Source organism: Bos indicus x Bos taurus, chromosome 3 (assembly GCF_003369695.1).
Source record: "Bos indicus x Bos taurus breed Angus x Brahman F1 hybrid chromosome 3, Bos_hybrid_MaternalHap_v2.0, whole genome shotgun sequence".
NCBI lineage: Eukaryota > Metazoa > Chordata > Mammalia > Artiodactyla > Bovidae > Bos > Bos indicus x Bos taurus.
This window is the reverse complement of record NC_040078.1, coordinates 57,099,894-57,125,931: the sequence shown is the minus strand read 5'-3', so window position 1 is coordinate 57,125,931 and position 26,038 is coordinate 57,099,894. Positions and strand designations below refer to the sequence as shown.

The following is a 26,038-nucleotide window of genomic DNA, read 5'->3' as shown; positions in this document are numbered from 1 at the left end:
AGCAGCAGCAGGAAACATAAAACATAGTTGCAGGAACTATGAGAACTATTCAAAAGAAAACATCAAGTTGTGTTGTCACCAAAATGTATAACCAAAATGTTTAACTTGGACCTCATCCTGAGAAAACAAGCAAATCCATGTTGTAGAATGTTATATAGAACATATATATCTAGGACAACTGTCCTGAACTATTAGTGTCAATGTCATAACAACCAAAAAGGGGCGGGGGGGGGTGGGGAGTGATGGGCTAGAGGAGACTAACGAGACATGAAAACCAAATGTAATTCATGACCCATGATTGGATCCTTGAACAAAATATCTGCTACTTTGATTCAGAAAAAATTTGTGTGTCTGCATAGAGAGAGGGGAGGAAAGAAAGAGATAAACAGAAGTGGCAAAATGTTAACAGTGACTCTTGGTGAAGATTGTACAAATATTGGCTGCTGTTTTCAACTTTTCTGTAGTTTAATAAGAGTTTTTCAGAATTAAGTTGAGATAAAATAAGAGGAACAGTTAGAACAAGATTAGGAGGTAATAATTTGAAAATATAAGGCACGAAAGGACTTAAGTGGTAAGTATGAGGTAGACTCAGTCATGTTAGGTTATGTTTTTGAGATGGGCTTTACTCTGTTAATAGACAGGAATCAGCAGGAGACAGGTGATCAGCTCCTCTAGTTGGAAAATGAAGTTGACTCTAGTACACAAAAGTATCTTTATATTATGGAACATTTTGTCTTTAAAGTAACTAGAGGGATGGTATGAGGAGGGAGGTGGGAGGGGGGTTCAGAATGGGGAGCACGTGTACACCTGTGGCAGATTCATGTTGATATATGGCAAAACCAATACAGTATTGTAAAGTAATTAGCCTTCAATTAAAATAAATAAATTTAAATTTAAAAAAATATAAAGTAACAATGTCAAATAGGTTTAAATGGCATCATCTTTTATGATTCTTCTTTATTCTTTTCTGCTCTCATATATTTATTTGAGATAAATAGATCTCTGATCTGATCTGATCTGATCATATTTAACCTCTTTCTGGAATTATCCAGAATTTGTATTCTCTTACAGGACAGTGTAGTATTTTTTTTTTTTAATTTACTGTTAAACCAACTTCTGGCTATTTGCATTAAAGCATATGGTTTTATATTAATACTTGCAAATACGGATTTTTCAGAACAACACTTTAGGTGAATGCTTCTCAACTTAGAATGTGTATACTGAACACCAGTTGAAGTACAGTTTTTGATTCAGAAGGACTGAGATAAAGCCTGATACTTGAATTTCTGTGAGGCTTCCTATTAATGCCAAAACTGATACTTCTGGTCCTTGACCCACAGTTTGAATAGCAAAGATCTAGATCTAGACATGATTCTCAGTGGGGTGATGGAATCATATGAGATGCGTACTATAATCTTCCCAGGATGGTGAGTTACTTATCTTTAAATTAGCATTCCTACCACCCCAACAAAATCTAAATTCCTTACCTGGGCCAACAGGTCCTCCTTCTTGATCAGACCCTTGCCCATTGGCCATTGCTTCAGCCTTTTATTTGCTGACCACACTGAACTTTTGATTCATTGAATGCACCAAGCCTTTACCACTTCAGGGCCTCTGTCCTTAACATTTCTTCTTAGAATGCACTTCTCCTGGCCTCACAGTTGGCTTTATATTATCCATTAAGGTTTCAGCTTATTGACATCCTCATAGCAAAACCTTAGTTGGCCATCCTATTTATTAAATACTTCTTCCAGGTTACTGGGTACCATTATTCTTTCACTATCTTTCCTATTACTGATCTATTTATTTACTGTCTGTCATTTTCTCTATTATAATTTAAGTTTCTTAAGGGCAGGGACCTTGTCTGTCTTGTTCACTTTGTATCCCTGGGCTTAGAACCAGACCTAAGACATAGTTCAGTTCAGTCGCTCAGTCGTGTCGGACTCTTTGTGACGCTTTGGACTGCAGCATGCCAGGCCTCCCTGTCCATCACCAACTCCCAGAGTTTACTCAAACTCATGTCCATTGAGTTGGTAATGCCATCCAACCATCTTATCCTCTGTCATTCCCTTCTCCTCTTGCCTTCAATCTTTCCAAGCATCAGGGTCTTTTCCCATGAATCAGTTATCTCAAGACGTGGCCAAAGTATTGGAGTTTCAGCTTCAGCCTCAGTCCTTCAATGAATATTCAGGACTGATTTCCCCTAGGATGGACTGGTTGGATCTCCTTGCAGTCCAAGGGACTCTATAAGAGTCTTCTCCAACACCACAGTTCAAAAGCATCAATTCTTCGGCACTCAGCTTTCTTTATAGTCCAACTCTCACATCAATACATGACTACTGGAAAAACCATAGCTTGGACTAGACGGACCTTTGTTGACAAAGTAATGTCTCTGCTTTTTAATATGCTGTCTAGGTTGGTCATAACTTTCCTTCCAAGGACTAAGCGTCTTTTAATTTCATGGCTGCAATCACCATCTGCAGTGATTTTAGAGCCCAAGAAAATAAAGTCTAACACTGTTTCCACTGTTTCACCATCTATTTGCCGTGAAGTGATGGGACCAGATACCATGATCTTAGTTTTCTGAATGTTGCATTTTAACCCAACTTTTTCATGCTCCTCTTTCACTTTCATCAAGAGGCTCTTTAGTTCTTCACTTTCTGCCATAAGGGTGGTGTCATCTGCATATTTGAGGTTATTGATATTTCTCCCGGCAATCTTGATTCTAGCTTGTGCTTCTTCCAGCCCAGTGTTTCTCGTGATGTACTCTGCATACAAGTTAAATAAGCAGGGTGACAATATACAGCCTTGATGTAATTCTTTCCCTATTTAGAACCAGTCTGTTTTTCCATGTCCAGTTCTAACTGTTGCTTCTTGACCTACATACGGATTTCTCAAGACGCAGGTCAGGTGGTCTGATATTCCCATCTGTTTAAGAATTTTCCACAGTTTATTGTGATCCACACAGTCAAAGGCTTTAGCATAGTCAAGAAAGCAGAAACAGATGTTTTTCTGGAACTCTCTTGGTTTTTCGGTGATCCAGCAGATGTTGGCAATTTGATCTCTGGTTCCTCTGCCTTTTCTAAAACCAGCTTGAACGTCTGTTGAAGCCTGGCTTGGAGAATTTTGAGCGTTGCTTTACTAGCATGTGAGATGAATGCAGTTGTTCAGTAGTTTGAGCATTCTTTGGCATTGGCTTTGGGATTGGAATGAAAACTGACCTTTGCCAATCCTGTGGCCACTGCTGAGTTTTCCAAATTTGCTGGCATATTGAGTGCAGCACTTTTACAGCATCGTCTTTTAGAATTTGAAATATTTCAGCTGGAATTCCATCATCTCCATGAGCTTTGTTAGTAGTGATACTTGCTAAGGCCCACTTAACTTCGCATTCCAGGATGTCTGGTTCTAAGTGAATGATCACACCATTGTGATTATCTGGATGGTGAAGATCTTTCTTGTACAGTTCTTCTGTGTATTCTTGCCATCTCTTCTTAATATCTTCTGCTTCTGTTAGGTCCATACCATTTCTGTCCTTTATTGTGCCCATCTTGGCATGAAATATTCCCTTGGTATCTCTGATTTTCTTGAAGAGATCTCTAGTCTTTCCCATTCTATTGTAGATACTCCATATCATATTGTATGTATTGTAGATACATAGTAGATAGTCTGTAACTTTTTGTTGAATGAATGAATGAACAAATGAACCTGCTTAGGTTCTGAAGGTAATTCTTAGCTGAGCATGATGCCAGCGTGGTAAATACTGGCAGAAGGAGTGCCTCTGATTGATAGTAGTAGTATTGAACAACACAGTTCTGAGCTTTAGTGCAGATAGTATATTATGTTCTTCTGCTGCTGAACCTTTCTTATATGGTATCCAATTATTACTCGTTTTTTCTCTTTGCATAGAAAACTTCCTCTCCTCATATAACTACCCACGGCTGTACAGTGAATGTTTATTTTAAGTATATGCATGAGTAGGAGTTTGGTATATATAATTACCCAAGTTAATAGTAATGTTCACTCAGTAGGTAGTAATTACAAAGTTGGAATTTGACCAGGATGTTCAGGATGACATTCCTACTTTTAGATAGGGAAAACAAGTTCTTTTGTGATCACATTTAATCATAATGTTGAGATTACTCTTATTAAGAATATAAATCTAGATATAGTGTTAGTGAGAGGGTGCTTTCTCACTTTTCCTATTGTACTGGTTCAGTTCTGGTTCAACTAGCAAATAAATCACAACACCCCTCCCTACATTGCTTGTGTTTTCCCTGAAGGCCTCTTCTGATTATTTGCTAGCCTAACTCTGCTTAAGAGTTATAAAATCTGACAAAAATCACAGTTTAAAATCTGCTCCAGGCTAGCCATAAAAACATCCCTTTTTCCTGTATTGTATCTAACTACTATTTCTGAAACATCTTCTTGATAGCCTTTTGCAATCAGAGTATGGAAATTCTCTTTGAATAAAGTCGCTATGATGACTTTATTTCTTTCCCCAAGAGTTTTCAGTGTCTTCAGATTCAGCTTCATTTGATACTATTAGTTTTGCTCCTTTTTACCCTTCTCTTTATCTTTCATTAGTGCCAAGTATTGTAGTCAGTAAGAATCCATAAAATGAACTGAGTAGAAGCTTGCTCACCTGATCTACATCTCCCGTTACTCCTGTCTATCCCAGAGCTTTATCTCACAGTCTTGGGCAGAATGCTCCACTGTAGAGGAAAACCAGAAGAAAAACTGAAAGTCAAGTGGAAGAGAAGAGACGAGAACACAGAAAATGACAGGGCAGGGACTGCAGCTAGACTGATGAAAGGGCATAAGCGAATATGACCGATGAGAGGCAGGGAAAATTCTAGAGAACTCAGAGGATAAAATTAAATGTGGCTAAATTAATACTTTGAAAGGAAAACTTTTAAAAAGTATGTTCTTCAGAGGGCATTAATTAGGTTTTTATGCCCTGGGAGATTACTTTTGAAGAGGAGATTAGGATGGTGTAGAATTTCAGCCATATGTAAATGACACTTCTAAATGCTCAGCCTTTTCTCCAGATGACTATGAAGCACCACTTTAACCTTACTGACAGCATTTGTCTACTTAGCACTTTTTGCTTCCCTGTGAAAGGAAGGTAAATCTCAGCTCAGCATCTTTTGATTTATTGCAAATCAGCCACAGCTTTATTAATGAGATTTTAACAGATTGCCCTAGTTAAATATTGATTAGATGAAATAAAAAAAATACATACACATATATATTAAGTTTGTAGCTTTCAGTATTCTCTTAGTTGGAGATTAGAGAAAGATTCTGTGTGTTTGGAGACTAGCAATAATAGCAGTAGGGAATTCCACACTCTATTCTGGAATTCCCAGATGGTTTGTGCTCCCAATGCAGGGGGCACAGATTCGATCCCTGGTTAGGAACTAATATTCCACATGCTGTGCAGCACAGCCAAAAAATAAAATTAAAGAAAAAAAAAACTGTAGAGAATTTAATAACATACCTGAATATGCCTCAGAATGTATTCAGTCTAGTAAGATTCAAAGTCCTACATTTAGACTGGGTCTCTTAGTTTTGACCAGCATTGTTCAGCAACCCTTGAGGTTACCCGGGACAATAAAAAGGCAAGAATAAGTCAGCGGCCATTGTCAAAAAATGGTTATTCAATACAAGAGATAGTGCACAGAGTAGATTGGAAGTTGAGATGACAATGAATGTAAGCAGGAAAATAAACAGTTGAGAGAGATATATCAACAGAGCTTTGAGATCTTGGAGGTTTGAATGTCTGGATCTCAGGAATTTCCTGAGCATTGGACAGAACCTGAAATTCTCAGTGTCCAAGTCTGTTGATCAGTATTATGATGTTAAAGATACCTGTCTGCTCCTCTTTCAAGTCGTTCCTCCCCCCCAACCTTGTTTAAATTGGACAATAATAGATTAAAGAAATTAGCCAGTGGTATAGAAGGATGATTGGACCAAAAATCGGAGGTATGTGGTTCTTGGACTTCAGTTTCTGTAACATAAGGAGTATAGGATATCCTAATAAAATGCTGATTCTGCAAACAGGAAAGTTTGAGATCGGTGACAGCAGTGAATGCTTCATCCTTGTTCTGTTCTGCCTTCACCAAACTTCCCTGAGTCCAACGGAGGCACAACCCTTTTATTTATTTTATACTTTGTGTTTCTTGGAATGCTTTGGTTCCAGAGTGCTTCAGGCATCACTGTGTGGGCAGATGGAGGAGACTGAGTAGACGGGGGCATTACGCTCCCACCCCTCATTCTGTTTTATATGTTGTGGTAGCTTATATGTGTGTGTGTGTATATATGTATATATATTATCTATATATGTAGATAACCTTTAAACCACTGTTTTAGTTCAGCATACTTTTTTTTCCCCCATATCATGAAAGCATGATATGTAACTGAGAAGAAAGTAACTCATGAAAGTAACTGAGAGAGTATATCCTTGCTAAAGAGCCTCTATAGACCTCAGGCCTCCTTTGCAGGCACTACAGAAGGAGCTTCATGTTGATAAAACCAAGAGTTAGGTCCTGGGTCCATACGTGCTAAAGGCTTGCTCCTCGGTGTCACCCGCTGACCTGGCCATGCTGTGGAAACTTTTTAGAAGTGCAGAATCTTGGGCCCCACTCCATACCCGCTGAGTCAGAATCTGCATTTTAACAAGAGCCCCAGATGATTCATTTGCACACTGAGTTTGGGAAGCCCAGTAGCAGTGCAGATCTCATCCAGCTTCCAGGGCTCTTCACCTCACCTTGTAGGACACACAGCAGATGGAGTGTGTCTTTAGCAGAATTTAGTTTGATCTTGACCATCCTTTGGAAGGGTGGAGGGAAAAAGGACACTTGAAATTTATACCTGTCTTTCATCCCAGTGTACTATGATCCTCCAACATTTGGCTTATATAACACTGTTTTCTCAGGTTTCAATCTGTCATTCCCTTTCATTTCCCTCTTATACCATCACATCCATTTAAATCTCAGCTTCTGAAGAGCTCAGCTGTAAGAGTCTTAAGCACCCTTGAACCACCATCTCCCATTCCTATTCTCTTTGCCGTGTATTTCTTCCTCATTTGGGACTGAAATACTGAAAATGATTTTCACAGAACCAAAAGCTTGTGTAACTTACCATTAAGTAGAAATTATAAGGGTTTTTCATATTCAACATGTAAACTTTTTTAAGGATTCAGTTTATGGATTAAGTAGTATTTTATTTTCTATTTCTTTTTCATTTGCCATTTGATATTTTTATTCTATTTGATGTCTTGAAGAACAAATAGGAAAGAACCTGAAATCTCAAATCACATGTTTATTTGGCTCATTTGTTTTGGTGGGGACAATTTGTAAATATCTGCTGAAATATAATTGTGTATTCTCTAATACAACATAGTTTTGTTACCTACATCCAATTTTCAGATTTTAATAATGTGTGTGTATGTGTAAAATAATAATTTAAGGTTCTTTTCATTTCCCCTCCAAAAACCCCATTGTTTCTAACTCCATTGTTAGTCTTTGAGTTATAAATCCTCCTTCCAGAATCTTCCATCTTGCCTTAGTTCACGTCCTCCGACATAAGGCTGCTTCCACAGTTTCCCTACTTTGTTCCTACCAGTGGGCCTTATCCAGGAGCCATCATTCATGGCTATTAATTTATTGACTAACCTGGTAATAAGTGCTCCAGAATATCACCATGTGACTAACTATTGTGAAATATAAGTGAAGGATTGGTAAATTGTCAGAAGTAGGCGATTGACAGTCTGTGTCAGGGGCTGATATCCCAGCTTACAGGCGCTTTCCCTGCAGTGTAGGGTGGCGGCCCCCACCCCTCAGCCATCCCCACACTGTCTCTAGTCTCCAGAAGAGATTCTTAGCCACTTGCTGTTGATCATGCAGAGATTTGATTATCAGAAATTTATATTATTTTTCTTTGAAGAATTATGTATCATAATTCTTATCATAATTCTGTTATAGCTGGTTTATCAAGTTCTATATTAACCAGTTCTTGAAACTTTTATATTTATACTTAAGTTGTTATATTAACTAATCTTTTGTATACTTTTAATTCTAGTAGATTAAAATGGTAATATTTAGATATTTTTAAAAATTTACCTTTTAGCTTTTTTATCAGCAAGTTGATGATATCTGCTCAACCATATGATATCTGCTCTTAGTGGTTTAAAGTCTTCTGATACTCATCTTTTGTTCACTCATTTGGTTTTAGGATTAGTTGATGTTTGTTTTAGTTGTTAGTCATTATAAATGTGAATTTTTATGAATAACGAGTCTCTAGGAAGAAGAGATTTGCATAGACTATCCCCATATTGAATTGCTACCTGCTTCAGCTTGTGTGTTTGTATACCTCCACCCACCACATAAATGTACTCACTGTACAGTATTGTAAATGGTTGCATTGTGCAATTTTGTTTTCAAGATCCTCTTTCACTCTTTTCTAAGAGTGGTGACAGTAGCTTCTCTATGATGCATTAGTAATTACATATCACACTATGCTTTTCTTAGTTGAAGCCTGTATTTCAAGCTCCATAATTGTCAAAGTGGTGTGATCAGTTTTAAATGCCTAAATGAAAAGCATTTTGCTATCACAAAATTTTATTTTCTTTAAATTGTACTTAAATAATGAGTATGTTCTCCTTTTTTAGGTGCGCTTTGTAAAGAATATAACTGCCTGGAAAGAGATGAAACCAGGGTTTTATCATGGGCACATTTCTTATTTGGATTTTGCAAAGTAAGTTATACCCAGAATTATACACAAAAGAATGCTTTGTACTTTAGCAACCTAAAAAGGGATAAAGTTATTAAATAATTGTGATTTTGATTTTTAAAAAAGTACTGGCTTGTATTTGCCACTTCAGATGTGTAATTTAAATACACCTTCTAGTGTTTTACTGCCCTCTAGTGTTCATAAATTGATTATTGTCATATTAATTTTAGAAATTTAAGGTAGATAAATTTAGGTAATGCCCTTTAAAATTTTTTATCATTATGTTTCTGCTTCATGTGCAATCAAATAACACTATTTTAGGAGAGTTCCAAGTTTTAACCTAGAAGCCAGTCGAATTATGACTTACCACATCATTGACTGAGAACAGAGAAAGCAAAGAAGCCATTACTCCGTTACTGATAACCCGAAGTGTCTGCTGCTCAGCCAAGACACACTTCCCCTTTGGCTACCTTGTTTTAGCTTTACAATTGAGATATAAAAAGACTTTTTTAAAGTGATTTTTCTTTATAGTGATTTGCCTGAAACTGGACATAAATAACTAATTTTCCATGTTTTGGGGGAGGCATAGGATCAAGGTATTCCTGTCATAACTCTTTCAAGAAAAGTTAATAAAGTATAGGCCTTTGTACAGTATCTGAGCACTATGTGCCTCCCCCTAGAGTTTGTGCCACATTAAGTACTAATCAGAAGACTGATTAAAAGGAATATTCTAAATATGTATAGTTTGGTGAATCTATTTAAACATTTTTTTGTAGCACATAGAGTATTATTGTTGGAAAACCTCAAATGCCAATCTTTTCCATAATAAAACTAATTTCAAAAACATTAAAAATATGTTTTTACATATTTTGTTATGTGGACCATTTTTAAAGTCTTTATTGAACTTGTTAGAGTATTGCATCTGTTTTATGTTTTTGGCTGAGAGGCATGTGGAATCTTACTTTCCTGATCAGGGATTGAACCCACATTGGAAGGCAAAGTCTTAGCCACTGGACTGCCAGGGAAGTCCCCTACTTTTAAATTATTTAATCTTAGATGCATTTGCTCAGTCATTTCTTTAGCAGTCATGACTTCAGAGTAATATATCCGCTTGTATTTGGCAACTTCAAAGAGCATTCTGTGTAAAATCCAAAAGTTACATTGGTGTCCCACTATCATTTCAGCGTTTCAAATTTGAAAAGAAAAACAGTTGAATGAAATGGTACAGATCCACACTGATAATAAATCTTAACTTTTTTGGAAAGCAAATAATTAAAAGGAATCTCCCAAATGTTACATACATAAAACAGTATATTCTTGTTTCTAGTTCCTCCTACAGCACTCAGGATCTTTCAGTAAAATATTAGCTTTAAAGTTAGATGTACATTTTTCTATAAATAATTCATACAGCAATATTGAAAACATTTTATAGGCAGCTTTAAAATAAACTAATTATTTTTCTTTGCAGAGGCACTGAACCAATTTCATAAACTTCATTCATATGCATATTCCCTCAGGGCTGCATTATCCTTCAATTGAATGTTTGTTACCCTTTCACATAAATGATTTTTTTTTCCCCACACATAGCTTGGTTTCATACTTGAGGTTTTCATTATTAAAATAATATTGAGTACTTTTGCTTTTGGCTCTGGTGTATGCTAGCGTTCTTACAGTTGAAAAAACACAAAGTTCTTGGAAAGATTAATCTCATGTATTAAATACTGACATAAATGTTTAAGGATTTGAATATTTTCATAATATGTTTCATTTTATTGGAAGCAAAAAGTGTTGTGAAAAATTTTGATAGACCTTTACAAGATTTTAAACAAATACCTTAAAAAAATCAACTAGAGAAAATGTATTTTGATGTATATAGTCACAAACTATTTTAGATATAACTAGTATCTTTTAAAATGATTTTTAGTTTGACTGTCATACTCACAACAAGTAAGGAAGAGAGGAAAGAAACATCACCTTACCAGTTTTTAAAATACTTTATTCTTTAAAACATATTCTTGACTGGTGTAGTACCTTGTGGAGTCCATTAAAATACTTGCCTTCAAGAAAAAAAATGGTCAAATTCAATGAAAGAAATATTTAATCACATAGCTTTTCAATTGCCTTAGCAGAAACACTAAAAAGAGTACAAACCCGGGAAAACCTAGGCAGAAAGATGGACAAATAAAAATTGAAAAGTGCTTTCTAATTTAGACTGATCACAGGAAGCACACATGTTATTTGTAAACCCATATCTGCGCAAGCTATGTTTTGGTTATATTTATCTGGTTTTGTTTAGAACTTTAGAATAAGAGCAAATATTTTGGTTATGTTTATCTGGTTTTGTTTAGAACTTTAGAATAAGAACAAAAATATCTTCTTGTTATAGTTGCATTCCTGTCCTGTCTTGTCTTAACCTTATCTCATTCCTTTTTGTCTTAACCCTATTCTTATATTTTTCAGCACATTTCCTAGTTCTTCTTTCCAAATGTCATTTGAGAAGTTTACCCATTTTTATTTATCAAAGCATCCAAAGAAGAAACTTTAGAGTCATTTTGAATCACCCTTTTCTTTGCCAGTGGATCTAGTCAGTCACCAGGTCTTTTTGAATGGCTTCTTAGTGCGCTGCTTTTGATACTCATCCAGTTGGGTGCATGTGTCAGTGGTTAGTTCCTTACTGGGGAGTAAGGATGGAGGCAGAACAATTTCTGTCCACCCACCAGTTTCTGGATACTTGGGTTTTTTCCAGCTTTTGCTGATTATGAGTAAAGTTGCCAGAACATTTGCATATAGGTTTTGTGTGGACACAATGTCTTCATTTCTCTTGTGTAAAACCTAGAAGTGAGATTGCTAGACGGTAAGACACTGCTAAGCAGTTTTCCCAGTGACTTTATTATTTTGCTGTATATCCTCACTAACTTGGTAGTGTTAGACCACCCCTCCTATTTTTAAAAAATTGTGCCATTTTAATAGATGAATGCTCATTTCAAGAAATAGTTATTTAAAAAATCTTTTGTTCTTCATATCATTGTCAGTGGGACCAATAAATACCAACAGGTTATTCACTATTTTTGAAACAAGACAATGGGAATTTACTGTAGCAGGTTTTGGAGGTTTCTAGGAATGTGTTAGGGATAAAAGAGTCCAGAATGAATGTGTACAGTCCTCCCTTGTTATTTAGTTTCCACATCTGCGAATTCATCTAACTGCAGATCAACTGTGTATCAGTGTCCCTTGTGTGAAACTGCTACTTAACTTGAAATGTTAAATCTAGTGTGAAGCATAAATCTCAAAGTGAAATAACTTCATGAAGACTCTTCAGCCCTCCTTCAGCTTCATCATCTAGTTATCAAGGTTCCTTTCAAATGTTCTGAGTGTGCACTTCTTTTAACTATTCTTGATCTTCATTCATCTGTCCGGGCTATATAGAGTGTGGGTGTAAAGAAATGTTCCTGGTTTGTCTTCCTTATTGTTATACCATGTATGCTAATACAGCAAGAATAAGGTTTCTTACCAACTTGCTGTTCAGATTATATTTTTCCCCTTTTGATCATCATTTAACATGACAGATTCTTAGGAAATATGTTCTCTTCCTAGAAACATTGTGTTCTAATGGGTCAATAATAGTTAAGTTTCCTGGAGTGAAGATGAATTTTCTACTGTTCCATCTGAGCCCTCCTGAGGAATTGCTCAGATGTCTGGCCAGGGTTAAAGCTGAGTCTACAACCACAGAACGTATTTTTCCACTGGTATAAAACTACCTGGTTGGCCAGAGACGTAAATGTACAAACTTGTTTCCTTACTAGTTGAGCTGAATGGTCCAGTGCTGTTTTATCATGCCTACTTTCAGTTATAATTCTTTGCTTCCATGTCTACATGCCCATACTCTGACTTATAAATAATAACTCTTATCCATTTTCAGAATAAGTTCACATAGATTATCTCATTAAAAATTATGTTTCACACAGATAAAGGCCACCTAAAGCCATGCCCCAGAAAGTCATTTCCCAGACAGCAAGAAGATTTTGTCAAATGACATATGCCTCTTTCACTTCTACTTGGTAAGAATCTCCGTCTGTTCCACATTTCAGGGACTAGGAGAAAAGAGGAGGCATTGGTAGGAGAAGGCAATGGCACCCCAGTCCAGTACTCTTGCCTGGAAAATCCCATGGATGGAGGAGCCTGGTAGGCTGCAGTCCATGGGGTCACAAAGAGTCGGACACGACTGAGCGACTTCACTTTCACTTTTCACTTTCATGCTTTGGAGAAGGAAATGGCAGCCCACTCCAGTGTTCTTGCCTGGAGAATCCCAGGGACGGGAGAGCCTGGTGGGCTGCCGTCTATGGGGTCGCACAGAGTCGGACCGACTGAAGTGACTTAGCATTAGCATAGCATTGGTAGGAGATATTCTGGGAGGAGGTAATTCCCAAGGGGATAGCTCAGGTGGATCAGTGGCTAATAATAGAGATGATAAAAGAGGTGCCCAGGGAATCTCACAATCTAAGAATGGAGTCATTGCCCCATTGTCCTGCCCTAACCTGTTATAAGACTCTTGGCTCTTTCAGTTAAGGTTCAGTTCAGTTCAGTCGCTCAGTCGTGTCCGACTATTTGCGACCCTATGAATCGCAGCACGCCAGGCCTCCCTGTCCATCACCAACTCCCAGAGTTTACTCAAACTCATGTCCATCGAGTCAGTGATGCCATCCAGCCATCTCATCTTCTGTCGTCCCCTTCTTCTCCTGCCCCCAATCCCTCCCAGCATCAGAGTCTTTTCCAATGAGTCAACTCTTCACATGAGGTGGCCAAAGTACTGGAGTTTCAGCTTTAGCATCATTCCTTCCAAAGAAATCCCAGGACTGATCTCCTTCAGAATGGACTGGTTGGATCTCCTTGCAGTCCAAGGGACTCTCAAGAGTCTTCTCCAACACCACAGTTCAAAAGCATCAATTCTTTGGCGCTCAGCTTTCTTCACAGTCCAACTCTCACATCCATACATGACCACTGGAAAAACCATAGCCTTGACTAGACAGACCTATGTTGGCAAAGTAATGTCTCTGCTTTTGAATATGCTATCTAGGTTGGTCATAACTTTTCTTCCAAGGAGTAAGTGTCTTTTAATTTCATGGCTGCAGTCACCATCTGCAGTGATTTTGGAGCCCCAAAAAATAAAATCTGACACTGTTTCCACTGTTTCCCCATCTATTTTCCATGAAGTGATGGGACCAGATGCTATGATCTTTGTTTTCTGAATGTTGAGCTTTAAGCCAACTTGTTCACTCTCCTCTTTCACTCTCATCAAGAAGCTTTTTAGTTCCTCTTCACTTTCTGCCATAAGGGTGGTATCATCTGCATATCTGAGGTTATTGATATTTCTCCCGGCAATCTTGATTCCAACTTGTGCTTCTTCCAGCCCAGTGTTTTCTCATGATGTACTCTGCATATAAGTTAAATAAGCAGGGTGACAATGTACAGCCTTGACGTACTCCTTTTCCTATTTCGAACCAGTCTGTTGTTCCATGTCCACTTATAACTTAACTGTTGCTTCCTGACCTGCATATAGGTTTCTCAAGAGGCAGGTCAGGTGGTCTGGTATTCCCATCTCCTTCAGAATTTTCCACAGTTTATTGTGATCCATACAGTCAAAGGCTTTGACATAGTCAATAAAGCAGAAATAGATGCTTTTCTGGAACTCTCTTGCTTTTTCGATGATCCAGTGGATGTTGGCAATTTGGTCTCTCGTTCCTCTGCCTTTTCTAAAACCAGCTTGAACATCTGGAAGTTCACGGTTCACGTATTGCTGAAGCCTGGCTTGGAGAATTTTGAGCATTACTTTACTAGCGTGTGAGATGAGTGCAATTGTGTGGTAGTTTGAGCATTCTTTGGCATTGCCTTTCTTTGGGATTGGAATGAAAACTGACCTTTTCCAGTCCTGTGGCCACTGCTGAGTTTTCCAAATTTGCTGGCATATTGAGTGCAGCACTTTCACAGCATCATCTTTCAGGATTTGAAAGAGCTCAACTGCAATTCCATCACCTCCACTAGCTTTGTTCGTAGTGATGCTTTCTAAGGCCCACTTGACTTCACATTCCAGGATGTCTGGCTCTAGGTGAGTGATCACACCATCGTGATTATCTTGGTCGTGAAGTTCTTCTGTGTATTCTTGCCACCTCTTCTTAATATCTTCTGCTTCTGTTAGGTCCATACCATTTCTGTCCTTTATCGCATCCATCTTTGCATTAAATATTCCCTTGGTATCGCTGATCTTCTTGAAGAGATCTGTAGTCTTTCCCATTCTGTTGTTTTCCTCTATTTCTTTACATTGATCTCTGAGGAAGGCTTTCTTATCTCTTCTTGCTGTTCTTTGGAACTCTGCATTCAGATGCTTATATCTTTCCTTTTCTCCTTTGCTTTTCGCTTCTCTTCTTTTCACAGCTATTTGTAAGGCCTTTTGCATTTCTTTTCCATGGGGATGGTCTTGATCCCGGTCTCCTGTACAGTGTCACGAACCTCAGTGCATAGTTCATCAGGCACTCTATCAGATCTAGTCCCTTAAATCTATTTCTCACTTCCACTGTATAGTCATAAGGGATTTGATTATATTTGATTATCAGTTAAGGTAGCAGGTATGTTTCCCTAATGCCTCCCAACCCTCTTCTCACTGGTGAGTACACTGTTCCACAGGAAGGCCTTTTGTAAGTAGCCAATTCACAACAGTTCATTTAACCTGATTCTAATATCCAACACCTGTCTCACATCATGCTAAACATTAATGATAAAGCTATGAACCAGAGAGAAAGTTGTCTTCCCTTATGGAGCATCTACTCTGATACCTAATTTGACAATGCCATTAGATTTGCAACAATACTGTTTCCTTTTCTAAAAATTGAGAAAAATTTTACTGCATCGTTGTTGATTTTATAGGCTTATGAGTTGCTCATTGAAAAAATATACCCCAAGCTCTAATCAACCAACTCACAAATTTAATAGAATAATGTTTTTCCAAAAAGTTCTCTGTTCAGTCCAGTTCAGTCACTCAGTTATGTCCAGCTCTTTGCAACCCCATGGGCTGCAGCACACCAGGCTTCCCTGTCCATCGCCAACTCCCAGAGCTTGCTCAAACTCATGTCCATCAAGTCGGTGATGCCATCCAACTATCTCATCCTCTGTCATCCCCTTTTCCTCCCGCCTTCAATCTTTCCCAGCATCAGGGTCTTTTCAAATGAGTCAGTTCGTCGCATCCAGTGGCCAAAGTATTGGAGTTTCAGCAGTATTCAGTTTCAGCATCAGTCCTTCCAATGAATATTTGAGACTGATTTCCTTTAGGATTGACTGGTTTGATCTCCTTGCAGTCCAAGGGACTCTCAAGAGTCTTCTCCAACACCACAGTTCAAAAAGCATCAATTCTTCTGGAAAAACTGTAACTTTGACTAGATGGACCTTTGTTGGCAAAGTAATGTCTGCTTTTTAATTTGCTGTCTAGGTTGGTCATAGCTTTTCTTCCAAGGAGCAAGCGTCTTTTAATTTTCATGGCTGCAGTCACCATCTGCAGTGATTTTGGAGCCCAAGAAAATAAAGTCTGTCACTGTTTCCATTGTTTCCCCATCTGTTTGCTTGAAGTGATGGGACCAGATGCCATAATCTTAGTTTTTTGAATGTTGAGTTTTAAGCCAAGTTTTTCACCCTCCTCTTTCACTTTCAGCAATAAGCTCTAAAGTTCTCTGTAGTTTTCAGTATTTCCATATGTACAAAAGATTTTAATGACTTAGACAAATGGCTTAATAGTGAGAAAAAGGACTGGAATTCAACAGAGTTGACCCCATTTTACACACAAAGCATTTCTTACAGAATCCAACCTGTTTGTAAATTAGAAATGTCCTGTTCAGTTACTTTTCAGTAATTCAAAGGCTGAGAGAAGCAAGTTGTATCTTGGCATCTTGCTTTTTTCTCTTCTGTGGTCTCTCTTCACTACTTATTTGCTAAAAATTTAGTATAAAATATTTATAGAATGTTTGTGTGTGTGTAAGACATTGTAACAGGCAAAAGTAAGAGGAAATGTGAAACTGGTTAGGTTAGCTATGTGCTTTTTGGGTGCCTTTAAAAAAAGATTTTAGTAAGAAGGGAAATCTAAGTTATAAGTCCATGGAGTCCCAAAGAGCTGGCCATGACTGAGTGACTGGGCACACACACACACCTTGTTGATTACAGTTACCATGCTGTACTTTAGATTCCATATCATGACACTTCTCTGCTGACTCAGGCTCCCTCCTGATGCTTGTAGTGCCCTACAAGGCCCACGTGGTCTACACTTCCCCCGCCATCACCCCCATTTCTCTCCACTCTCATGCTCTGTCATTACCCCCTTCCTCATGCTGCCTCAGCCATTTTGACCTCCTTGTTGATTCTCAAAAATGCCCAGCACTTAGCTGCTTTAGGGCCTTCCTGCTTGGAAGTCTTATCTTCCTGGAGCACTTTCTCCCAGATATCGATGGGGCTCTCTTCTCATCACATAATAATAGTGCTGTGGTGGTTTAGTCTTGTCTGACTCTTGCAACCCACAGACTGCAGCCTGCCATGCTCCTCTGTCCATAGGATTCTCCAGGCAAGAGTACTGGAGTGGGTTACCATTTCCTTCTCCAGAGGATCTTCCTGCCCCAGGGATTGAACCAGGATCGAACCTGGGTCTCCTGCATTGCAGGCAGATTCTTACTAACTTAGCTATGAGGGAAGCCAAATATTAAAAAAATGTAATAATAGTGCTGCCTCCCTGGGAAACCCTAGTTTGAATTGTACTGTCCCCCCTTCTTAGAGAAGGCAATGGCACCCCACTCCAGTACTCTTGCCTGGAGAATCCCATGGATGGAGGAGCCTGGTGGGCTGCAGTCCATGGGGTCACTAAGAGTCGGACACGACTCAGCGACTTCACTTTCACTTTTCACTTTCATGCATTGGAGAAGGAAATGGCAACCCACTCCAGTGTTCTTGCCTGGAGAATCCCAGGGACGGGGGAGCCTGGTGGGCTGCCGCCTATGGGGTCGTACAGAGTCGGACACAACTGAAGCGACTTAGCAGCAGCAGCAGCAGCAGTCCCCCCTTCTCCCTGTTCTCTTTCACTGCATCATTTCTCTCCTTAGTATTTTTACCATTAAGATATTTTCTTATTAGTTTACATTCTGTCTCTTCCAAGTAGAATGTTAACTTTGGCAAGACGAGGAATTTTGTCTTTTTTTCCCCATTATTGTTTTCCTAATATTAAAATAGTTCCTGGCATGTATTAGATACACAAAAAAGTATATTTGAATGAATTAATTAATAAAAAGAATAGGGAAATGCGAATGGCATTCTAGTTAAGGAAGACAATGAGTAAAGGCATGTATTGAGAACTAGAAGTATGATATATTGGTGGGAGGTAGAAGAGGGGGACCTAATTATAACTGATAGATGATTTCTTATCTGTGGAGAGTTGAAAATAAAAATGAATCAATAAGGTGGGTCCCAAGACATAAGGCAAGCAGATATTAACAACCAAGCAAAGGAGTTTGGGTTTGATGTCAACATAAACAGTGGTATCTCAGGTTCCTAAGGAGAATGATCTTATCAGTGATGTTTTACAAAATATCAGTTGGGAATTGGCGTGAAGGTAAATTGAAAGGGAGAGAGATTGGATGCAAGAAAACTATTATTATTAATTACAAAGCCACGAATTATGGCAGTGCTCTAAGCAAGAGGCCTGCGAAGAGGGCAGTTGTCACAGGAAAGGAAGTGATGAAGACAGATCAAATCTGTGAAAAACCTACAAAAGAAAAAATCAGAAGAACTTGGTAATTGTGTTAAACGAAGAATAAAGGAAAGTGGAGAGTTGGAGTAACACTGAAGTTCAAGGCTGAGATAAGTGAGGATATGAGAACAGGGACCAGCGAGACAATTCTAGGGTCTACAGATATTGCTAAAGCAAACACCTTCTGTGTTCTGTCAACTCTCTTCATTCCCTAAGGAATGAATAACGCTGAAGACTTAATGTCTTTCACTTCTATCTAGTTTTTAAAATTAGCACCATAGAGGGTAAGCTCAAATGGTCACACTTGTATGGACTTCTGCTGTGTCCATAAATAACAGTTACTAGTTTGGTGGGCCAGAAATCAGAACTCATTGCTATATAAAATTCAAATGTTTTATGTAATTCTTGCTAGTAAAATTTAAGATTATTTGTCATTCAATTTTCCCCTCACTCTGTATCTTCATTTGTAATTTTAAAATTCTTACTACTTTCGGTTCAGTTCAGTCGCTCAGTTGTGTCTGACTCTTTGCGACCCCATGAATCGCAGGACGCCAGGCCTCCCTGTCCATCACCATCTCCCGGAGTTCACTCAGACTCACATCCATCGAGTCAGTGATGCCACCCAGCCATCTCATCCTCTGTTGTCCCCTTCTCCTCCTGCCCCCAATCCCTCCCAGCATCAGAGTCTTTTCCAGTGAGTCAACTCTTCACATGAGGTGGCCAAAGGACTGGAGTTTCAGCTTTAGCATTATTCCTTCCAAAGAAATCCCAGGGCTGATCTCCTTTAGAATGGACTGGTTAGATCTCTTTGCAGTCCAAGGGTCTCTCAAGAGTCTTCTCCAACACCACAGTTCAAAAGCATCAATTCTTTGGCGCTCAGCTTTCTTCACAGTCCAACTCTCACATCCATACATGACCACTGGAAAAACCATAGCCTTGACTAGACGGACCTTTGTTAGCAAAGTAATGTCTCTGCTTTTGAATATGCTATCTAGGTTGGTCATAACTTTTCTTCCAAGGAGTAAGTGTCTTTTAATTTCATGGCTGCAGTCACCATCTGCAGTGATTTTGGAGCCCCCAAAAATAAAGTCTGACACTGTTTCCACTGTTTCCCCATCTATTTCCCATGAAGTGATGGGACCAGGCGCTATGATCTTCGTTTTCTGAATGTTGAGTTTTAACCCAACTTTTTCACTCTCCTCTTTCACCTTCATCAAGAGGCTTTTTAGTTCCTCTTCACTTTCTGCCATAAGGGTGGTGTCATCTGCGTATCTGAGGTTATTGATATTTCTCCCGGCAGTCTTGATTCCAGCTTGTGCTTCTTCCAGCCCAGCGTTTCTCATGATGTACTTTGCATATAAGTTGAATAAGCAGGGTGACAATATACAGCCTTGACGTACTCCTTTTCCTATTTCGAACCAGTCTGTTGTTCCATGTCCACTTCTAACTGTTGCTTCCTGACCTGCATATAGGTTTCTCAAGAGGCAGGTCAGGTGGTCTGGTATTCCCATCTCCTTCAGAATTTTCCACAGTTTATTGTGATCCACACAGTCAAAGGCTTTGACATAGTCAATAAAGCAGAAATAGATGCTTTTCTGGAACTCTCTTGCTTTTTTGATGATCCAGCGGATGTTGGCAATTTGGTCTCTGGTTCCTCTGCCTTTTCTAAAACCAGCTTGAACATCTGGAAGTTCATGGTTCACGTATGCTGAAGCCTGGCTTGGAGAATTTTGAGCATTACTTTAGTAGCGTGTGAGATGAATGCAATTGTGAGGTAGTTTGAGCCTTCTTTGGCATTGCCTTCTTTGGGATTGGAATGAAAACTGACCTTTTCCAGTCCTGTGGCCACTGCTGAGTTTTCCAAATTTGCTGGCGTATTAAGTGCAACACTTCGACAGCATCATCTTTCAGGATTTGAAAGAGCTCAACTGCAATTCCATCACCTCCACTAGCTTTGTTCGTAGTGATGCTTTCTAAGGCCCACTTGACTTCACATTCCAGGATGTCTGGCTCTAGGTGAGTGATCACACCATCGTGATTATCTGGGTCGTGAAGATGTCTTACTACTTTATTGTAATATAAATATTACAATTGTACCAAATCTCCGCATACTCTATTTAAATTAATTCATATTTTTTCCATACAGAATTAGTACCTCAAACTTATAATTCAGGACATCCCAGACAGAATGAAAGTGTTGATTTCACCATTTAAATTTTATTCTGTTTCAGATTTGGAGTGAAGAAAAAGCCTATTTACATTAATGTCATAAGGGATCCTATTGAGAGGCTAGTTTCTTACTATTACTTTCTGAGATTTGGAGATGATTATAGACCAGGATTAAGAAGACGAAAACAAGGAGACAAAAAGGTAGTATTTTAGCTTCAGAATTTTTATAAAGATAATTGTTTGTGAATTGCATGCAATGAACAGTGAATGCTTTTGAAATTTATTAATGATTATAAATATATTACTTGCTTATTGTGGAACATTTCAAAAGAACCAAAAAAAGTACGAAGAAGCAAAAATAAACTATTTTGGAGTGTATATTTTGTCTTTTTAGAAAGTATTTTACTTTTGTTCCAGGGCTGAATATTTGTTTTATTATAGTCCTATTAACAGTGTTCTGTGAGCTTACTATAGCTGTTCATGAATATGACATATTTGATATATACTTTGATTCTCTAAATCTTGATGATGGGAGTTGACACTGATTTGTGTTCATCTGTTTGGGGACCCTGTTTTGTTAAAACAGCTATTTTTTTCAGGCAAGATAAAAATTATAGCTCAACAGAGTTCTTACTTAGCAGGTTCCGATTTGAGTTGTCTTCTATCAAAGTGAATCCTCCAGAGCAACCCCAGACTTGCTTTCCTAAGAAACCAAACTCTTTTGTCACTTTTTTGGTGGAACACCTTTCTTGGAACCACTCTGCTCACAGGGGTGCCCAACACGTGGGTGATGCAGTCTGACAGAGCCTGCAGCCACCCTCTCCTGCCTCATTTTCTCCCCTGAAGCCCCCAGTGCCTCAGCAGGAAATGTCACATTCCTCCAGATGTATTAATCCCTTCATACTTTTTGCACACGTTTTGTTCCCTGTGTTTAGAATGTCTCTCCTTCACTCTGAAAAACTCTTTGTCCACCTTTAAGATCCAGCTCAAGTGTTACCTCTTTCATAAAGTCTTTTCTGGCAGATAGCCATGTCCTTTTCAAAGCTCCCAGAGCACTCCATCGGAGAAGGCAATGGCACCCTACTCCAGCACTCTTGCCTGGAAAATCCCATGGACAGAGGAGCCTGATAGGCTGCAGTCCATGGGGTCTCGAAGAGTCAGGTACGACTAAGCGACTTCGCTTTCACTTTTCACTTTCATGCATTGGAGAAGGAAATGGCAACCCACTCCACTGTTCTTGCCTGGAGAATCCCAGGGATGGGAGAGCCTGGTGGGCTGCTGTCTATGGGGTCGCAGAGTCGGACATGACTGAAGCGACTTGGTAGCAGCAGCAGCAGAGTACTCCATTCATGTCACTATTTTTGAAATATTTATTTTGTGGTACTTGAATTATTTGTTTACATATATGTCTTCTCCAGAATGCTGTGAACTTCCAGAAGCAGGGACTATACTTCATTCACCTTTGTTAACACCACATCTACTATGGTGCTTAGGTCGTCTGTAAACACTTAGCAAGTGGCTCAGTGAGAGAATTTTTCACCTTTTAAACCTAGTGTTGCATAGCAGTGATGCTGGATACTTGATGTATTATAATAATTAACATCCAACAATTAATGTTTTCCTAAGTTATCAGTGCCCTCTGTTGCATGAGAAGGCAGTGGAATTTTTTTGTTCTATATTTACCTTTTCATTTTTTAGAATTTGCTATTTCTTTCCGTGGTCTCAAAGCTTTAGGCAGAAGGTACTGATCTTCTGCCTAAAAAGGGTACAGTACCCTTTTTTTTCCAGTGGATACTGAAAAAAAAAATCTCTTAGTATTATTTAATCTTCAAAAAAATATATATACTTCTGTTACTATGGAAAGTCTGCAAAATTTTGTAAAATCTAGTAGTGTAACTCTTTTGTGACCTAGTACTTTAAGGTTTATCAGTAGTTATTTCTAAATTCACTTCAATGCCAACTGCTTCATTTCTTTTTTTAATTTTAGCCCTGTCATTTACAGTAGCTCTTACTCGGTAATTGTCGGTATCCATCTCCCTCCTTCAACTAAAGGAATGTTAATGTTGGTAAGGAAAAGATTCACAGTCACATAGGTTCCTACATCCACCATTTGTCATGTCAGCCCTGGATACCATGGTTTTGTGGTTGCTATCCTATTTCATTTGGGGAATTAGGTAATAATACTACTTAATATAGCTAACAATAATAGTGCTCACATCTACTGAGTACTTATTGTGTATCAAGCTCTTTTTTAAGCCACATACCGTGTATCATTTCAGGTGGTCCATACAATAATTTTATGGGATAGTTGCTGTTATTTCTTCATACATTTAAAATATGAGAGCAGTAGGGCCTACAGATGGAGATAGGCTTTTATCTAAGCAGAAATCAAGGGGGAGCTCACTCTCAGCTTCCAATCTTCTGTAGAAAATGTGTAGCAAGATATTTGTAGAAAAGTGTTTGAATGTAAATGCCATCACTACCAAGCATCAAATTTTAATTATTGACCTTCAATTATAGGAATTAAATGTTTAAAGTAATAATCTAAGTAATCTGGTTGTTTAAGTGAAAAAGGTGATTATAAATTTGTTTCTCTAGTATGCTGAACTGAGTTTTCTGGGAGAGGAAGAGATCTGGACTAGAGTGTTTTTATTTCATTTGTTTGTTTTTATTTTGTATTTTAAGACCTCGAAGTTTTACTCTGATAACAGAGTAAAACATATATTTATAGAAAATTTCATTTCTGAAATGTGGCCCAAATGTTTAGGAGAAGGCTAATAGAAGTTAGCAAAGCAATGGGAAAATCCTGGTGGCCAGCATTTAAGTGACTGTCACCCTCTGTGGTGTGACGTGAGTGAGAAACCCAAGGGCTAGTGTCACTGTCGGAGTCAGTGGAGCCGTTCATCTTGATTAAGGCCTCGGTGGATTCACTCAGGTTTTACACAGTAAAGATGGTTTTGAGTTGCGTTAACTTGATTTCTCTCACTTGGTTTACTTTTTTCATCACATATTTATAAAGAAAGAGCAGAGGGACTTCCCTTGCAATCCAGTGGTCAAGACTCTGCATCCAATGCAGGGAATGTGGATTCAAAACCTTGTTAGGGAACTAAGATCCCACACACGTTGTGGCTTAAAAAATAAATAAATGATAAAAGAAATAGGACTTCTTTTGTACACTAAGATCTAGCACACTCGTGTATGTTCACCAATTTCTGATTGTTTATAGTTTTTTTTTAATATATCTTCCTTGTTATTGGCCTTCTTTGTGTTGTTTCTTTTAAGTTGGTAGGAGTGAAACACCTCTGCCAAATGATAAGAAGGAACTATAAAGGAGGCAAAACCCAAACTATTTTTCCACTTTTTTTTTTTATTTTATAAATTTTATTTTATTTTTAAACTTTACATAATTGTATTAGTTTTGCCAAATATCAAAATGAATCCGCCACAGGTATACATGTGTTCCCCATCCCGAACCCTCCTCCCTCCCCGTACCATCCCTCTTGGTCATCCCAGTGCACTAGCCCCAAGCATCCAGTATCGTGTATCGAACCTGGACTGGCAACTCGTTTCTTACATGATATTTTACATGTTTCAATGTCATTCTCCCAAATCTTCCCACCCTCTCCCTCTCCCACAGAGTCCATAAGACTGTTCTATACATCAGTGTCTCTTTTGCTGTCTCGTACACCGGGTTATTGTTACCATCTTCCTAAATTCTATATATATGTGTTAGTATACTGTATTTATGTTTTTCCTTCTGGCTTACTTCACTCTGTATAATAGGCTCCAGTTTCATCCACCTCATTAGAACTGATTCTAATGTATTCTTTTTAATGGCTGAGTAATACTCCATTGTGTATATGTACCACAGCTTCTTCCACTTTTATATTGTCTAAAAAAACTGTGTGGTAGGTGAATTAGGGTAAATCAAGCTTTTAAAACAAAGAAATTCAAATGTTTAGATAGATTTTTTTCTGTCATACATAAAAGCCTAAAGATGAGGGGCCCAGGATCTTAAAGCAGCTTTGCTCCATACTGTCGTTCAGCGAGTGAGGTTCCTGCCATATTGTTACTCTGCTGCCCTTCCGGGGCTTGCCCTTATGTGCTTGGTTAAATTGGTCACCACAGCATCTGCCTTCTAGCTCATGGGAAGGAGGAAAGTAGAGGCCCACCAGTTTCCTTTTAACTAAGAGACCCAGAACTTGATCACATTACTTCTGCCCCCAGCTGACTGGCAAAACTTAGTCATATGGCCACACCTAACTGCAGGAGAAACTAAACATTGTGATTAAAAGAAGGGAAGAGTGGATTTTGGTGGTAAATCTGTCTCCCAGAGTTGGCTAGCAGATGATGCACGATACTGGATGCTTGGGGCTAGTGCACCGGGATGACCCAGAGGGATGGTATGGGGAGGGAGGAGGGAGGAGGGAGGAGGGTTCAGGATGGGGAACACATGTACACCTGTGGCAGATTCATTTTTATATTTGGCAAAACTAATACAATTTGTAAAGATTAAAAATAAAATTTAAAAAAGATAAAAAAATAAAGTGAAGTGAAGTTGCTCAGTCATGTCCGACTCTTTGCGACCCCATGGGCTGTAGCCTACCAGGCTTCTCCGTCCATGGGATTTTCCAGGCAAGAATACTGGAGTGGGTTGCCATTTCCTTCTCCAGGAGATCTTCCTGATCCAGGGATTGAACCCAGGTCTCCTGCATTGTAGGCAGATGCTTTACCATCTGAGCCACCAGGGAAACTTTTTAGCAGGTTTTAAGCTACTGGCCAAAAGTAAACTTGAAGATTATCAGCATATTTGCTTTGTCTGAAAAACAAATACTTTCTGCAGTTTAGAACACAGGAAGTAGGAGTTGGCCAACTTGAGAACTTGGGTTAAAATAGCAATCCCACATGCTTACTCATTAATCAGTTTTGATTCCAATAGTGTATATTTAAATTCTCAAGCTTGTCTATATAGTGACTCTGTAAACTTTTAATACTGTAACCTCTTTTAATACCCTAATTTATTACATTTAAACAAAATCTTTCTAATGTCTTTGAATTCTACACACACAAAATGGTGGTACAGTTTGTGAGTTCACCCACAATCACTTTAGTAATTCATTTCTTTTTTTATCTGAGACTATTCAGACAGAGGTATAATGAAGCAGAGCACCTCTTCTGAGTTTCAGAGGCACCATACTATGATTTGGGATTCGTTTAAAATTGAATAGGCATGGAATCAGAAACGTTCTGATATATCACCACTTGATTTATTGGAACGTGGAACATGGTAGAGATAGATACACAGGTTTTGTTTTTATGAGCTACAAGTTGGCATAAAGGATAATAAAACCACTTTTTAGAAAGTGA

General features: G+C 38.5%; 1 protein-coding gene across 3 annotated transcripts in view; it reads left to right on the top strand.

Moving 5' to 3' along the window:
- HS2ST1 (heparan sulfate 2-O-sulfotransferase 1) overlaps nt 1-26,038 on the top strand; it is a 187,414-nt gene that overhangs the window by 146,835 nt on the left and 14,541 nt on the right. For all 3 annotated transcript variants that reach the window (XM_027536650.1, XM_027536649.1, XM_027536651.1), the window contains exons 3-4: nt 8,669-8,754; nt 20,734-20,872. In XM_027536650.1, coding sequence (XP_027392451.1) covers nt 8,669-8,754; nt 20,734-20,872 — 225 coding nt within the window. The remainder of the gene's footprint in view (nt 1-8,668; nt 8,755-20,733; nt 20,873-26,038) is intronic.